The sequence below is a fragment of the Carassius gibelio genome, chromosome B5 (assembly GCF_023724105.1).
Source record: "Carassius gibelio isolate Cgi1373 ecotype wild population from Czech Republic chromosome B5, carGib1.2-hapl.c, whole genome shotgun sequence".
In the NCBI taxonomy this organism is placed as follows: Eukaryota; Metazoa; Chordata; class Actinopteri; order Cypriniformes; family Cyprinidae; genus Carassius; species Carassius gibelio.
Window position 1 is genome coordinate 23,569,033 of NC_068400.1, and position 18,070 is coordinate 23,587,102.

Sequence of the window (18,070 nt, forward strand, 5' to 3'; positions counted from 1 at the left end):
TTAAACTGGCTGGTCCTGAGCAGGAGCTAACCATTTTATGACCAGCTTAAACCAGCTCAAACCACTCTGCTTCAAAACATATACTTAACCAGCATATGCAGTTTTTTTCAACAGAGTTATTAGATAAAAAATATCATTAAATAATTTTTACTGTTATATTTGGAATATGCAAACTATCATACACCTGGTGCAATGCGACGCAAATATGCCAAATATTAGAAATTAAAGGATTGCAATACATAATACATTTTTGTAGGCTAATTAAATATATATGTATATATATACACACACACACACACACACACACACACACACACACACACACACACACATATATATATATATATATATATATATATATATATATATATATATATATTTAATAGCATATAGCAAATAGCAAATCCGTCATGGCACGAGCGCTACTGACTCTGATTTGTTTATTGAACGTTACGCCCAAAAAACTCCCAATACTCATTAAGAGAATAGGGACAACCCGTTTAGACCATGCGTGCCAACCGTTTTTCCGTCGTTAAAATAGCAAAAGTGGATTTGGACACGCCCTGAGTGCACCTGCGCCGTGCGCTTTACACTTTGCATTTAGATCATTAAAATAGGGCCCTTAGTGTACAGATACAAAATAAAATTAAATGTAATTATACTGATACAAAAAGAATAATGAAAAAAAAGATATACAATCTTTATTTTACAATTCTTATGCTGCTTTACTGAAATAAACACCTCACCTGCTTGCATCTTTCTCCTTAATTCCTTTTTACTCGCAGCAAGCTCTTTCCCCAGAATGCCCCATTTGTCTGTTTTTTCTAGGTAGTGGTAAACATAGTAGATTGGCAGGAGACCCATGAGCTCCACCTCAGCACTTCCCCGTGGCAGGTCAGTCAACTGTTTTAAACCTTGTGGGCTGTTTATTATTGACAGAAGCATTCCCAGCACTTCACCTGAACATGAAGAAGACCTCCAGTAAAGTCATTTTAATCAACACAGTTTATAAAAGTAACATTGCGCAATATCTGATATACAAGTGTCATTTAGCATCTACACAAATGTGCTCAAGCTTCACAGGCTTCATACCATGAACTCTCAAAATACGATTCACAGTCGACTTGGGCACAATGTTTGGAGGAATGACATTTTTAAACTCAAGCTTTCTCATGGATGTGCCTAAGAAAGGGAAAAACATGGTTTGAAACAGGATTCAGGAAATGAGCAGAGAGCAGGCTGTTACTTTTCAGCCGTCCTTACCAAACACTCCATTTGGATCTATTCTTCCACCACTTTGTATTTCCTTTCTGATTCCCTCTGGCTGTGAATAGCAGAAAACTGGATCATAATCTCAAAGTCATACTAAGCTGATTTATGAGTGGTTTAGTTCACAATAATCATCATTTTAAAGCAGAAAGCAACATTTTGAAGCACCGTGAATTCAAGAACTTCAAAACTTTTTCATATATTAGCTTTCAGAGTGAGACATTTCGTGTATGGTTTGTCCTATATACTAAAGTCCTCTAGAACTGACTGTATGTTGTCTCTTACCACCACTTTCAGTTTCTTGATCACACTCTCAGTGCCCCATGGAGTTGTTAAAGTGAACGTGAGCGTATGAGTGCCCGCTTCCAAGGCCATGATGTAGAACTTGACCATGGACACTGAAAGACCTTTAATTCGCCCCTTGTTTTCACGTGGCTTTCCTTGTTTCCCCTGTTGAGCCTCACGAAACACACACACTCCTTTTGTTGCCGTCAGGGTCACACTGAACTATGTGTGTATATGTGAAATATTGAAAAATATAGAGAGAATGAGAAGTGTAGTTAGTTGATCATGTGGTAGTCACATAAATAAACAGACACATATATTGTATAGTTTAGCGGTCAGTTAGATTTTTGTAATTAAGTTATCTCTAATGCTCACCCAGGCTGCATTAATTGATCAAGCATACGAAAAAACAGTACAATTGTGGAATATTATTACATTTTATAAGAACTGCTTTCTATTTTAACATATTTTTAAACATCATTTATTCTTATAAATTTCAGCATCATAACTCCAGTCTTGAGTTTCACATGATCCTTCAGAAATCATTCTATGATTATTTGCTGCTCAAGAAATGTATTATTTTCATTATTGTTGTGCAGCTTTTTTTTTTTTTTTTTTTAGCTATTTGAAATTCAAAAACTTTTGTAACAAAGAAAAACACTTTATTGTCCCTTTTTGTCAATAAAATGTGTCCTTGCTAAATAAATTAATAATTTATTTTTAAAAAAGGTACTGACCTCAAACTTTTGAATGGTAGTGTAGGTTATAATGTAAAATTTCTAATTAAAGTTGTCCTCCTGTTCGAGAACTAAAGCTTTTACCCTGGTGCTTGAAAAACGCTGATTGTAGACTGAACCCTGGAGCTCAATCTGCTCTCCACGAACCATGGAATAAGGCAAGGGCACATCCACACTGATGTCCTGGGAAACCTGAATCCTTTCCTCTGACACACAGATCCCTGACCGGAGAAACAGGAGAGTATGAGAGTCTAACAAAAAACTCCTCAAACAAAGGTCAACATGCACAATACATTATTTCTTGAATGCAGTGTTGGTAATGAATGCTGTTTTGTGAAGCTTAAGCATATGGTTGGAATGCTATTTTTTAAACAGTATTTTGTTGTCATGTGACCTACTGTAGTTATGTGGCCTGTAAGTTGCATCCTGATATCATCTTGGAAACAGCTTCAGTCAATTTGCATGTTAATTCAATTTTGTTTAAAGGATCTTACCTTTTGTCAGTCCAGTGTAATAATGACTAAACATAGAAATGTTTTTAAGAAAATGACTGTAATTACTTTTGGTTTTTCAATCACAGTGGAAATGCAAGGTCCATTTGAGCACACTGCATTCTGGGATGCAGTATTCTGTTCTGTCAGAGATACTTACTACAGTAGTCAACATTTGAAGTGGATCAAAAAAGTTCAAAGTTGCCCTAAGACAAGAACACATTCAGGTTTTGGGACAACTTTGATGAAAGGTTTCGATCCACTTCAAATGTTGACTAAACTTACTAGACCCCTTCTACTGTACATAGCCTTCTAAAAAAATCTAAAACATAATTAATTGTCGTGTCGTTCCAAACCTGTATGACTTTCTTTCTTCAGTGGAACACAAATGAAGATATTTTGAAGTATGCTGATAACCAGAATATTGGAAACTACATAGTTTTGGTCCAACTGAACTCTTATTATATGGACAAAAAACCGCAGATAACCCTTTCCAGCCACCAGATGATGCTAAAATCAAGTAATTTCAAGCCAGTTTGTGACTCACCCTCACTGAATACCCCAACTGCTTTCAGCTCCCATGTAGTCAGTGAGTCTGGAAGATTTTTGGTAATGCTAACTGGCCCAGACCTTAAACAGATTAAAACGAAAGGTGCAACTGCATTAAAAGAAAAAAAGTCTTCAGAAGAGTCATTTTATGTTTTGCTTTTTTAATCCGTGAAATAAAGCAATAAACTCTTAATGTATATTTTATAAAGAAAACTTTTCATAATCCTCTTACAAAGATTAGGACTATCAATTATGGTTCAGAAAGTTTTCTTACTTGCTGATGTGTTCCTCCCATAACCAGCTCTCAGGGAAGTAGCTCCTAATCTGAGATGGCATCGCATCCAGCAGAAAGTCGGTTGCTACATTGTGTAAAGGAGAGTTTTAGATCCTGCCCTTCTATGTGTTTAGTCAAGTTTCTAGAGACGTTCAGTATGATAAAGATGTATGAAAGAAACCCATACCTGAGCGACCTAGAATGATTTGATCCATTCTAGTCTTTTGGCGGTGTTTCATAGCATAGACACAGCATTCCAAGAAAGCCCGCTTACACATTTCCTTCCTACTAGAAGTAAAATCTCTATATGTTTTTCAGAGCAAACAAATTAAATGTCATATAGTGATTTACTTGAGCACTGTACACAGCGTGAAGCTATAGGACCCAACTTTCACTCACATTTTTGAACATAGACTTGCAAAATTCAAACTTAAATTTGTATAATTCATAAATAAAAACATTTTGTAACATGATATTGATGTACCATTTACATGGTAATGCAATGTCTGATTTTAAAATGGGTTTTAAAAGGAGGTATTTTGAGATTTAAAATTTTCAGTTGATATATAATTTCTGATGATTTCTAAAATGTGATAGAGAAAAAGGCAATGAAGAAGTCTTTTTTTTTCAAACAAAGTTCAAAACTCCTTTTATAATGTAGATTTTTGAGGGTGCACTCTTGTCATAAATTTATCTATTACTTTTCCTACATAATTTTTTAACAAAAACATTGGTAAAATGTATATTTGGGAGTCTTGGGAATGAAATGTATATTTGGGAGACCTTTCCAACGATATATAGTTCGTCAAGATTAGATTAGATTTGATTGTAATACAGTGAAGTAAATGTAGGCGTCCCGTATATGGGACAGAGTGACAGTTAAATTAAAGTATATTATATTGTTTATGTTTTATTCAGAATGACTTAAATACCAAAGAAAAAAAAAGCTATATTAAAAAAACTTTAAACACATGTAATGTTATACATGACATTAATTACAGTAGCATCATCTAATTATAGGCTCCAGAACAGAACTGCATAGTAAGTAGATAACTATGATGGACTTTAGAATGAAAATCGTATTTAGTATGAGTAATACCTATTGGGTGTTTATGTAACAATGACACTATAACACAAATAGCACTAATGCCTAAAATGCTTAGAGAAATAATTAAAACAAAGAAATAAGATCCCTAAAATATGATATCATTTAAGAGTAAAATGAAAAGGACTTCACAACTTCTTACGCATTCAAAGACAGTCTCTCTGAACGTTGTTGACAGGTTTCAAGCGTTGGGCTACTCTCTATCCCAGATGAGCAGCATCTGGAAAACTTCCCATACCTTTTGGCTGTAGAACAAATATGGGGGCATAACTGTATTTTGATGACGTTGCTATGATAAAAAGGTTAGATTATATTATTTTTCAGACATAAAGTGCTTGCAAACATACCCTTTTCTTCAAAACTTTGTGCCAGGTCAACTGAACGCTTCGGCCTAACCAAGTCAGAACATGCCCCCCCTACAAAAAAAAAGAAAGAAAAAGGGAATACATTTGCCAGTGTTTCAGAAAATGATCCGGTGCTCTAGTGAGATCTTTTAATTTAACACAAATAAGCATGAACCTGTGCTAGAGCTTTTGACATTTGCATTGGTGATGAACATAAGGCCGACACGGTCAAACACATCAGCATTATTTTTGCCTCCTCCTCTTCCACAACCCAAGTCACTTCGCGCAACATGTTGTAGCACCTGCAACAATGAGGAACATTTTTTTATCATGATATTCATTTGTAGTTATTGTCTTTAAAAGCATAATCCACATGATGTTATTGTCATATCCAACAAATGTTCTATTTCACCTTCTTTAGTGGGTCCTCGACGTTAGATTTCAGGTTGTACATGGCCGTATCTACAGCAGAAAAAGCCACCAGTGACTCTCCTCTGCTCTTAGTTGACACTCTTAATTCGAGTTTATCTTTGGGTTTGTAGACATACTTGGAGTTGGGAACTGTTATGTCCACCTAAAATATATATTTAGATGAGTCAGGACTTCTCAACGTGTAAATAAAATGAAACAGGACAACTACTGATGGCAGAGAAAAAGGCATTACGTTTAAATTGTTAACACATTTGGCCTTCACATCAATCCATGTGGAGTCTGCCACCAGCTCTGCTTTTTCCTCCCCATCCAGGACGTAGTACACCACTAGCCGAGCAGAAGGCACCATGTCAGGGGTGATCTCAATGTTGAAGTTCTGATACTTTCCACCGCTCCACTTAACTGTGTTAAAATGCACCACTTTTCCTCTGGAAAGGATCTGAGAACAAACGATTAGATTATAGCAGATGATTCACTGGAACGAATGAATTCAGTGCAGTCCCAATTCAACTATAACATATGTGGCTGATTAAAAAGTTTGAAATTAGTACAATTATTATTCTTTTAAATTATGACTTAATTAAAAAAATCTCAAGGATGAATTAAATTGATAAAAAAGTGATGAGATGATTCAACTAAATGCTGTTCTTTTGGAATTTCTACTCACTGAAGAGTCTTGAAAAAAATACATCATGGTTTCCACAAAAGCATTCAGCAATGTCGATACTAATACACATATTTTATTGTGCAGCTCATCAGCATATGAGGATGACTGCTAAAATATCAGTTTGACACGGAAGACTGGAGTAACAATGCTTAAAATTGAGCTTTGCCATTAAAGGAATAAATGTCATTTAAAAAACCTGATAATTATTTTAAAAACAGTTCACACTATGTATTTTTTACAAAAAGAAATCTTGCCTTGGTGCAACTCATTTTAAAAGCATTGAAAATGCTACCAACTCTTGAATGGAAAGTGACAAATATAATGTCACAAATATAATGCCCCCATCAAATTTAAAAAGGTTAGAGAAAAACATACTGTGCCATGGTATAACAGTAATACTCACTCTCTCAAGAAAGTAACTCGTAGTCTTACTAGTCGCAAATGGAGAAAAACTAACTTGCAAGTTTTTAGAATTGCATGGAAAAACAATATGTCCAGCTATAGACAGGCTCTAAAATCTACGAGGGCAGAGCATATGCAAAAACTCATTGAAAATAACCAAAACATTCCAAGGTTTTTATTTAGCACAGTGGCTAAATTAACAAATTACCAGACGTCACCTGATTCAAATATTCCACCAACATTAAATAGTAATGACTTTATGAATTTCTTCACTGATAAAATAGAAAACATTAGAAATACAATAGCGAATGTAGATTCTACAGTGTCTAACACTTCAGTTTCATCCATCGCACCCAAAGATAAACTGCAGTGCTTTACAACCATTGGACAGGAAGAACTAAATAAACTTATCACTGTATCTAAACCAACAACATGTTTATTAGATCCTGTACCCACTAAATTACTGAAAGAGCTGTTACCTGTAGCCGAAGAACCGCTTCTCAATATCATAAACTCGTCGTTATCTTTAGGACACGTCCCAAAACCATTCAAGCTGGCGGTTATTAAGCCTCTTATTAAGAAACCAAAACTAGATCCTTGTGTACTGGCAAATTATAGGCCTATTTCAAATCTTCCATTTACTGTATGTCTAAAATTTCAATTTCAATTGAGCACCTTCCTGCAGAAAAATGATCTGTATGAAGAATTTCAGTCAGGTTTCAGGCCCCACCATAGCACAAAAACTGCACTTGTTAAAATTACAAATGACCTGCTCCTTGCTTCAGATCAAGGCTGCATCTCATTTCTAGTCTTACTTGATCTTAGTGCTGTGTTCGACACCATAGATCATGACATACTCATAGATAGATTACAAAACTATACAGGTATTCAAGGGCAGACTCTAAGATGGTTTAGATCCTACCTGTCAGATCGCTACCATTTTGTTTACTTAAATGGTGTGTCATCTCATTTATCATCAGTAAAATATGGAGTGCCACAAGGATCCATCCTAGGTCCCCTTCTGTTTTCAATATACATGTTGACCCTTGGTAATATTATTAGAAAATACGGAATTAGCTTCCACTGTTTTGCTGATGATACTCAGCTATATATCTCAACGAGACCAGATGAAACTTCTCAGTTATCTAAGCTAACAGAGTTTGTTAAAAATGTAAAAGATTGGATGACAAATAATTTTCTCCAATTAAATTCGGATAAGACAGAGATATTAATTATTGGACCAAAAAACACTACACAGAATCTTGTAGATTACAATCTGCAACTAGACGGATGTACTGTTACTTCCTCTACAGTCAGAAATCTGGGTGTTATAGTAGACAGCAATTTGTCTTTTGAAAATCATATTTCCCATGTTACAAAAACTGCATTCTTCCATCTTAGAAACATTGGCAAGCTACGAAACATGTTATCTGTTTCTGATGCAGAAAAGTTAGTTCATGCATTCATGACCTCTAGACTGGACTATTGTAATGCACTTCTAGGTGGTTGTCCTGCTTCTTCAGTAAACAAGCTGCAGGTAATCCAAAATGCAGCAGCTAGAGTCCTTACGAGATCAAGAAAATATGATCATATTACCCCAATTTTACAGTCTCTGCACTGGCTACCTAATAAGTTCTGTATCAGTTACAAATTGTCATTACTTACCTATAAGGCCCTAAATGGTTTAGCTCCTGCGTACCTAACTAGCCTTCTACCATGCTACAACCCATCACGCACCCTAAGGTCACAAAACGCTGGACTTTTGGTAGTTCCTAGGATAGCAAAGTCCACTAAAGGAGGTAGAGCTTTTTCACATTTGGCTCCCAAACTCTGGAATAGCCTTCCTGATAATGTTCTGGGTTCAGACACACTCTCTCTGTTTAAATCTAGATTAAAAATGCATCTCTTTCGCCAAGCATTCGAATAATGTATCTCTTAAATTGTGAGTATAGTTGCATCTGATCAAATGTGCATTCTTATTAATTTGCTTGGGTTAAACTAATTTTACTTTGTTGGGTCAGCAGCTATGCTAATGATGTCTCTATTTTGTTTCTATTGTGAGATTTATTTTGATTATTTATATTATTTGTAAATTGTTATACAAGTAGGGTAATCTGATTGGTTTATGAATGACAGGTTGGCGCGATGACATGCGCAGTGAATTGGCGCAAGGACATGCGCACTGGTTGTCAAGTGAAAACGGGGCATTCGCGGGGAGTGTGTCAAGGGAGAAAAGTCTGTAATGTGAGCTGTGAGTTAAAGTTCAATCCTGAGCTCTGTCAAATAAAAGACAGTAAAGTTCCAGTTAATGTGTATGTCTGCATTATTTCGCCGGACCCATTCTCAAGAGACGTAAGTTTCCTCCTATGGTCAACAGGCCCTCTTACACTATGTTTTGCCACAGGATTTACATCCCGTGGTAACTAGGATTTACACAAGCTCCAGTCTGGATCCAGAACACCTGAGAAGAGATGATGCTGACCCTCAGAGGACCTCAGATGATGCTAACCCTGAATCAACAATAGAACTAACAAATATTGCTACAAGTGTGACTGCATCACATAATAATTATTAATCAATAATATTAATAATGTTCATCGTCTGGCTGACTTCGTCTTGTATTAATTTTTCTAAAAATCCTGTCAAACGTGCACAAACTGACAGTCACCACCATAAGCTACTACTAAATATTGTAGAAACATAATTTTCTGTAAAGTTGCTTTGTAACGATTTGTATTGTAAAAAGCGCTATACAAATAAACTTGTATTGAATTGAATTGAATTAATGAGAAAAAAAAAACTTTTTAGAGAAATATACATCGTGAGCCTCAAATATGTTGCCACATAAGAGAAAACTGAAAAGAGCTTAATAACTAATTTTAACTAAATAACTTGACATCTGTAGTGACTATATAGTATAATTCAGATTGTAATAAAGCATTTATAAGATCTTGTTCTTCTTTTGCAAGCCGATTTGGTGTCTGCTAAATGCATAGACATATTTTACCTGAAAGCTGAATGTCTTCAGGGAAAGATAGTCACGATATTCAAAGAAAACATTGACTTTAATGTACTGTCCAACTTCAAATGCTGAGGATTCAGGTAAATCGATGTACAGGTAACGCTGGTTGACAGACTCATACGATTCAGCCTTTAGTTTCAGTGGAGCCTGACTCCAAGAAGGATCTTCTGTCTCAAACTGAAATGAATACAATATAAATGAACTTTTAGCATTTATATCATATTATTTTGCTTGATAAATAATTACCTTATTAAACTATTGTTTTTTTAACTCACTCTTGTTTATATCCCTCAGCTCAAAATATTAGCTGATAGAGCCCATCAGAGGGAAAAAAGGCTACAAAAGGTTTTACTCACAGTGAATTCAGCTTGTTTCACATTAGCTGGTATATTACAAGTAAAGAACGCAATTCCATCCCTCCGACTTGTGCTTGTCATTGTATCCAGGTGCCCTAAGAATTTGAGGGTGTCTGGTCTTTTGTCGGCTGTGGTTATTGTTGCCCTTGTCTTGACTGACACACCTTGCACTGGTTTACCCAAAGGATCCTTCACAAAGACCTATGAATCCAAAAGGTCACCAAAATGTTCAAATGGATGAAACCTTTATGCATATACAGTTTTGTACAGTGCCGGTTTTTGCATGTTTATCACACTTAAAAGATTCAGATCATCAAACTAATTTTTTATATTACACAAAGACAACCCAAGTAAATTCAAAATGGAGTTTTTATTGGTGGAACAATGAATTCTGTACTCTATAAGAAAATCCTGAAGGAGAATGTCCGACCCTCATTTTGTGACATCAAGCTCAAGCGCACTTGGAGTAATGCAGTAGGTCCACCTCTGAAAGTGAAAGTGATGTGACATACGGCCAAGTATGGTGACCCATACTCAGAATTCGTGCTCTGCTTTTAACCCATCCAAAGTGCACACACACAGCAGTGGACACACACACACCGTAAACACACACCCGGAGCAGTGGGCAGCCATTTATGCTGCCGCACCCGGGGGGCAGTTGGGGGTTCGGTGCCTTGCTCAAGGGTACCTAAGTTGTGGTATTGAAGGTGGAGGAGGGAGGGAGTGTACTGTACATGCACTCCCCCCACCTACAATTATTGCCGGCCCGAGACTCGAACTCACAACCCTTCGATTGTGAGTCCGACTATCTAACCATTAGGCCACGACTTCACACGACTAAGAATGGCTCAAGAAAAACGAAATTAAGCTTTTGGAATGGCCAAGTCAAAGTCCAGACTTAAATCCGATTAAGATGCTGTGGCATGACCTTAAACCATTGGTCTCAAACTCAGTTCCAAAAGGGCCACAGCTCTGCAAAGTTTAGCTCCAATCCTGAGGCCCGCAGTTCTTTAGATGTTGTTCTGGGTAATTTTGTAATTTTGGTAGGGAAGGTTCACCACTGTTCCAAGTTTTCTCCGTTTGTGAATAATGGCTCTGACCGAGGTTTGCTGGAGTCCCAACGCCTTAGAAATGGCTTCATAATCCTTTCCAGACTGATACATGTCAACTATTTTGGTACTCATCTGTTGTTGAATTTCTTTCGATTGTGGCATGATGTGATGCTCTTCAAGCATGCTACACTATGTCAGACAGGTTCTATTTAAGTGATTTCTTGATTCAACAGGTCTGGTAGTAATCAGACCTGGTTGTGGCTAGTAAAATTCAACTCAGCTTTCTAAAATAATGTGGTTCATTACAATTCTTTCATGATTCAACAGTAGGGGCAATTAATTTTTCACTTAGGGCCAGGTAGGTTCGGACAGCTTTTCCCCTTAATAAATGAAATCATCATTTAAAAACTGCATTTTGTATTTACTTGCATTATCTTTGTGTAATATCTGAATCTTTTAAGTGTGACATATATGCAAAAAAATAAACAAAAACAGGAAGGGCAATAACTTTTCACGGCAGTGTATGTTTGTTCAGATATAATAAAACCACTTGAGAAGACAGGTTTCTTACTCTCATAGCGTATGGTAGACCTGGTTTGATGAAAGGAGGGGTTGAGATCAGACTCAGTGTGAATGGAGTTTCCACAAATTTCACATTTGAGAGCACTGCCTCCTGGGAGATTCCACCTGACAATGAAGAGGGGTTTCCAACATTGTCAAATGGTTGTCACATTTATTTGCTTTAAATCAGGTCAATGCAATCCTGTGTCTGTTGAACTAACTGCACCTACCAGCTGAGTCTAGCAGCAAAACTCTCACTTGAAGAAAGGTGTTTTCTTTCATGGCACTCAGACTTCGAGGCCCATCAGGCATGGATGATAAAGCTGACTTGATGTCTAAGAGGACTTCTGCTTTTCCATTTTCCAGCTAAAACAAAAGCCAAAAACAAATGTATTCTCATAACTCAAACATTAAAATGTTTTGTTGAGTCCAGACTGACCATGTATTTTGTAGATTTTTCTGATATCATGACAGTTTCTTCTGGTGTACTGTAACCGAACGTCAAGAAAATATCTGCAGGACTAACTGGAGTTCCACGAGCATACCTGTCAGCACACATATGCACAAATGTAAACAATTTGCAACACTTGCAAATATATTCAACAGCAGCTGAAATGAATATACTCTACTGTTCAGTTTTAGAGTTGTGAAGACTTTTTTATGATTCTGAAAGATAAAAAGACTAAAACAGAAATGTTATAAAATAGTATTTTCATGTTAAAAAAAGTTCAAACTCAAAACATTCTAAATTCAAATTTAAGTCTGTCTTCTTACAGTTTAACATATTTTCAAATGTAATTTTTTTCTTGTGTTGCAAAGCGGAACACCAATCTTCAGTGTCACATGATGCTTCAGAAATCATTTTTTTTATGCTGAGTTGATGTTCAAGAAACATTTCTTATTATCAATGTTAAACAGTTGTACTGCTTAATATTTTTGTGGAAACACATGTGATTCCTTTTTTATTACTATTCTTTGATGAACAGAAAGTAAAAAAAAAAAGCATTTATTACAAACAATAATTTCTTGTATGTAACAGTTTTTACTGCCCCTTTTGATAGATTAAATGCTTGCTTAATAAAAGCATTCAATTCTAAATTAAATTAAATAAAATGTAATACTCGTCACAAATGTTTAAATGGTAGTAAAACAGGAAAAACTTACTTGGCTGAAATCTTCAAATTGAAAGACTCAAAGTTCTTCTCACTGACATAGTTGGCTTCAGGCTCAATATGGAGTAAAATACTGGGCAGCACTGAGAAACATAGGTTGAATTTAGATGGAAACTAAATGTCTATTTTACACTTTTACAAAAAAAAAAAAAAAGTCTTACCATATTCTTTGACCTCAAACTCAGTTGTGGCAGTTGTTTCAAACGTGTCTGCATAAGTGGCCACAATCTCCCAGATTCCATAACTAATGAGATTTACATTGTGAAAAAAGGTGTCGCAAACGTAAAAAAGTAATAAATAATGAAAACACTATCCAGTTGCATAAACCTGCTGCATTCACCAGGCTTCTTAACTAGCTTCACCAGCAAGACTATCATTTATCAGTGAAATAATTCACATGCATGAAAAAATAATATGTATTCACAAAAACAAATTAATGTGCACAAAATAAGAATATATATTAATAAAATACGTTTCACAAATGGAAAACACAAGTTATGCTTCAGCAGAGGTATGTGCAGTTGTAGTGATGCAAAGTCAGATTCCTTTCTGTGGACTGGTTCTTTTCGGACAGATCGGCTCATAGTCTGAACTGCTCTTGATCTTCTCCAAACTGATTTCTGTTTTCTTATTGATTATTATTGAAGCAATATAATCAATAAAATGCTTAACTTTTGAGTTAGAGGAATCAAGGAGAATATCAGCAGAGTCGGCAGAAATGCTTGGTGTTAAAGCTATAGCCTCCATAAATAGTACACTTATGTTCTGTCCTTCTGACAGAGAGACATCTAGATTCAGTGGTAGCAGAGATCAATATATCAAAGAAAATACAGAAGTGATCAGATAGTGCTACGTCCTTAATAACAGTGGATGAAATGTTTAGACCCCTACTTATGATTCAATCTAGAGTGTGTCCACCTTTGTGTGTGGGTCCATGCACATGCTGAGTCAAATCAAAAGTGTTTAGAACCGTTATCATTTCTTTTGTAGTTTTTTTCTGCATTGTCTATGTGAATATTAATATCCCCTGCAATAGCAAAACAGTCAAACTCTGAGGGAATAATTGATAACATTTCTGTGACCTCTTCAACAAAGGCTGGAGAGTATTTTGGAGGCCTGTAAATAATAATAAACAGCATGCGTGGAGCACCTTTCAGCACAATCCCTAGATATTCAAAAGACAAGTACTGACCAAATGACACTTGCTTGCATTGATAGACATCTTTAAATAGAGCAGCTACACCTCTACCTCTCCTAACAGTCCTGCAGACACTCATGAATGTAAAGTTAGGAGGGGCTGCTTCATTGAGGACTGTTGCACTGCAGCTGTCTTCTAGCCATGTTTCATTTCGAAACATAAAATCCAGATTGTTTGTGGTTATAAAATCATTGATTAGAAATTATTTATTTTTAGTGAGCGAATGTTTAAAGATGCTAACTTGATGGCTGTGTTTTTAATCTTAGTTTGATGCATAATAGGCCGGAGATTAGATGAGTTTGCCCTTCGGCTTGAGATGGCCTTAGACTTTCTATCACGTGATAAAACTGAAATATAGAAAGCTACAGGCACACTGGGTTCCTGTTTGTTCTGTAGGAATTTGTGAATGTTGCTGTTATTATAGCGGGGACCCGACATATCACTGAGAGCTGCTCTCAGTTGTTTTTGGTTCACCCTCAGCAGATTTGGGTTTTGGCCATGGCATTGTGGCAACAGTCGGAGAGCTCTCACAGGAGCAGGGCCCACAGGCTTTAGTGGTTGAAGGGCCCACCGTTTTTTTGTTGATATCTGAGGGCTTGCAGCTAATGAGTGAGAGAGTTTAGTCCCAGCATACACCAATTCCTCCATTTTCTGGGAAAAGCACAGAAGTGGAGATGCTGGGGAGAGGGATAATGTGTCTGGGGAGTGGGGCTGTGTCTCTGGTGTTTCCGGTGGCTGTGATATGTTGTCCTGGCTTCCCTTGCTGTTTTCCAGAAAGTCATGCTTGGGTACTGAATCTTGTAGCTGTTTTGATATATCACAGTCTGTCTATGAGGAGCTCTGTGGGCAGGGCTCAGCCGGGATAGTGTCCATCAGCAGTGCTTGTTTTGGCTGCATGGTGTTATCAGTGTCATTGTGGGATATGTCAACCACATGATGACTCGGACCTGGTGTGTGTGTGCTGAATGGATTGACACACTCTGCTGAAGGATGACAGAGGGTAAAGTAGATATTGTCCTTAAACACTCTAGCACCAAGTTTTTTTGGGTGGAGGTCATCCGGTTTAAACAGTTGTCTATGGCCCCAGAAAAGATTGAAGTTGTCGATGAAATCTGAAGTTGTCGATCTTTGTAGCCATGTGTTCAGCCCAAGCAACCGTGAAAACATATTTGTTCCCCTTGCTGGGAGTGGTCCACTGATGAACGACTGAACTTTGAGTCTTCTAAGTGTTTCAAGGAGTTCACTGAAGTCCTTCTTAAGGAGTTCTGACTGCTCTTTCCGAATATAATTTTTCCCCACATGAATGATGATTCGATTGGCAGTCTTGTGCTTCATCAGAATGTTCTGAAGTTCCTTGTTCACAACAGAGACAGTTGCTTGAGGAAGGCAGCATGTTGTTGTAGTCCTGCTACTAATGTTTCTGATTACAGAGTCACCCACTATCAGTCCTGGGCTCGGCTGCGCTCTGAGCTGAATGTCACTGTCTGCTCGACCTTGAGCACCTGTTAGTAGCGGTGTTAGCTGCTGGCTGATCTGATCCATGTTTAATCACATTTGGGTATTCCTCACCCACATTCATTAATGCTTCAAATCTGTTCTCGACATGTATAGGGGGTGGTAGAAAACCAGTATTCACAAGCCTTGTCATAGTCGAATTTGGGGTAGAAGAAGCTACGGCAGCAATACGAGAAACTCGTGACAATCTGATGTCTCATGTTTCTTTTGGGTCTCGCTCCCAGTTTGGGCCATCAATTAGTGTGGCGATCAGTTTCGGCTTGATCCTCTACACTTGGTATGAACTGTTGAGATTCAGAAGATTCATGGGACTCACCAGCTGTATTCTGAGAGGGTCCAAGACGACGGTCTGCTAAGTGTTCCACCTGTTTTGGAAGTCCAACAAGTAACTTTGTTTCAATAATCACAATCCTTTGTAGAAGTTTGCAGCAGTTCATGCAACAAGTAGATCCAACAGGAGATATTTTCTCTCTCTTCTCTTTGAATGTAGGCAGTTGTTATCCCGTCTCCGGAATGTAAGCTGCTGGCAGTGGGAGGCAAAGTTTTATTTTTGTAATATTTTTCCAGTCCCAAAGAGTTTTTAGTTTTATCGTTTGTGCCAAAAATATGTTGTTTGAGCACTGTTCTGATCTGCTGAGGTAAAAATCTGAGAAAAAACGGAGAAAAGTACAGAAATAAGAAGCAAAGCGCAGAGCAGTAAGCTAGATCGTCTGAACGGTAGCAAAGCTGGAAGCAAATTATTATTAACAGAGGAAGATTATGCATTTATGCCACTAATACGGTGAATTATATAGTGTCGGGGCCCCGTCATCAACCCGTAACTAAAGTTCGGCTTGACCGTTTACTTTCTGAGAACCGGCTCAAAAGAACGATTCATTCGAGAACTGAACATCCCTATGCAGTTGATCGTTTTATTTCAATTAACTCATCAAGTAAAGGTTTATTGTTTTATTTTTGCATGTTTACTTAAAACTTAGAAGTAAAATTGGTCATTTAGACAAGCAATAATGTGAACCATGTAAACCAGAGGCTGCTGTTTATAGAATTATGATTTAATATTGATCAATTCTTGTGTTTATTTAATAAAGAATCATTATTCATGTGGATACCATACCACATTAAGATATTAGATTGAGAAACTAAGTGTAAAGCATCAAATAAAGTTTTTACTCATTGGACATGTGGTAAATAAATATACGATTATGAAAATATACTTTTTGTTATTGATAATATGAAAGAGCTGTCACTGCAGAGCTTGTCTTGTTCATAGAGTTATGTGATGGCTCACATTCAAGTGATGACAATGTGATAACATTAACCCAATGGAGACCTTGTACATTTCATTTAAATTTGATTATGCTGCAGATACTATTTATTTCAGATGAATAAGTATCTGCTGAGACACCCATGACCCTCCTATTCCTACTTCATCCCCTGCCACAAGTCTTGAGGGGTGTGAATCTAGAAGTTTCAACTGTAACTCTTTCAAAACTGTCATGTTGCAACCCACTCTTTTTGACAGTTACAACAGCTTTATATGTCATGCATTATTACCACATTTTTGTTGTTGTTGTTTGTAACAGGCCCCCTTAACATGTTCATAGTGTAAAGCTTTCTGCATTGTTAAATGTTCTTGTTATTGTTCTGGTTTTATGTCAGAATTAAAACATTTAAAACAAGTCAGTTGTTACAGTTGCTGTATGAGATTTATTAATTTATTCAAGTTTTCTGAATTCTTTGGCAATAAAATGTCCATGTAATGACCTGACCATGATTAATTGCAATGTGACTTTAACATGAAATATGAATGGACAATTATGGAGTACAAACGTAGCACAGTTGAATATGTCTGTTGCATAGGTCTGAGATACTGGTTTGACTCTGTTCTAGAAACCTCAGTTACACTGAATTGCTGGTAAAGTGTCCCATTTAGAGTTTTAATCATTCTTTAAAAGTAAAATGTATGGCTGAATGATAATTGTATCAGTGTAATACATCATGTGAAAAGTCAATTAATTAAATGTTTAAGATGCAGTCTTTCACCATCTCTCTCTGTCAGAGCAAGCCCGCCAAAAGGGGCAGGGCATCGGCCTATATAAGCAGCCGTCTCACCGAGGCAACCTGATTCATTCTGCTTTACATTAGCTACTCTGCTCCCACGCCGCTTCACAAGCGCCCGGTCAGTTTGAGATTTTAATGAGTTTTAACTTATGAGTTCAATGAGTTTTAACTTAGTTAAATAAAAGAACTGAACTGAACTGACTATAGATCTCGCTTCGGTGGCTTCCACCTGTTTTTGCTGAGGTTTCTAAAATAACAAATTTCCTAGAACAAATTTTGCAGCATTGTTGTAAATGTTGCACCACAGCTGTGGCACGTGCAGGGCCCCCCTGCAAGCTGATGATGGGCACAATGAGTGCATGTGATGTCTGGGGAAGTCCCACGCTGATGCAGCAGTCAGGAGGAGGGGGAGGCTTAGTCCCGCTGCGGCTGTACCACCCTCCAAATTGCCTTGTCTTGCCTTCCTGTTACCCCATTCTGTTCCAGGTGTTCGAAGCGATGTGTTTATTGCCTGCACAGACCCCAGCATAGCACCCTGGCAGCGCACCACTATTATAGCGGATTCAATAAAACTCAAA

The 18,070-nt window shown here is 37.1% G+C and overlaps 1 protein-coding gene across 3 annotated transcripts in view; it reads right to left on the minus strand.

Moving 5' to 3' along the window:
- The window catches only part of c5 (complement component 5), a 29,959-nt gene that overhangs the window by 6,343 nt on the left and 5,546 nt on the right, over nucleotides 1-18,070 (minus strand). Inside the window, exons 6-25 of one of the 3 annotated variants that reach the window (XM_052555937.1) lie at nucleotides 12,880-12,962; nucleotides 12,711-12,801; nucleotides 11,986-12,091; nucleotides 11,777-11,912; nucleotides 11,557-11,672; nucleotides 9,934-10,134; nucleotides 9,563-9,754; nucleotides 5,719-5,925; nucleotides 5,467-5,628; nucleotides 5,230-5,356; nucleotides 5,058-5,126; nucleotides 4,853-4,955; nucleotides 3,793-3,908; nucleotides 3,606-3,690; nucleotides 3,330-3,412; nucleotides 2,376-2,512; nucleotides 1,555-1,776; nucleotides 1,264-1,324; nucleotides 1,093-1,182; nucleotides 747-959 (exon numbers count right to left, since the gene is read on the minus strand). In XM_052555937.1, the coding sequence (XP_052411897.1) occupies nucleotides 747-959; nucleotides 1,093-1,182; nucleotides 1,264-1,324; nucleotides 1,555-1,776; nucleotides 2,376-2,512; nucleotides 3,330-3,412; nucleotides 3,606-3,690; nucleotides 3,793-3,908; nucleotides 4,853-4,955; nucleotides 5,058-5,126; nucleotides 5,230-5,356; nucleotides 5,467-5,628; nucleotides 5,719-5,925; nucleotides 9,563-9,754; nucleotides 9,934-10,134; nucleotides 11,557-11,672; nucleotides 11,777-11,912; nucleotides 11,986-12,091; nucleotides 12,711-12,801; nucleotides 12,880-12,962 (2,600 nt within the window). The remainder of the gene's footprint in view (nucleotides 1-746; nucleotides 960-1,092; nucleotides 1,183-1,263; nucleotides 1,325-1,554; nucleotides 1,777-2,375; nucleotides 2,513-3,329; nucleotides 3,413-3,605; nucleotides 3,691-3,792; nucleotides 3,909-4,852; nucleotides 4,956-5,057; nucleotides 5,127-5,229; nucleotides 5,357-5,466; nucleotides 5,629-5,718; nucleotides 5,926-9,562; nucleotides 9,755-9,933; nucleotides 10,135-11,556; nucleotides 11,673-11,776; nucleotides 11,913-11,985; nucleotides 12,092-12,710; nucleotides 12,802-12,879; nucleotides 12,963-18,070) is intronic. The other 2 variants (XM_052555939.1, XM_052555938.1) reach the window with 2 other exon arrangements.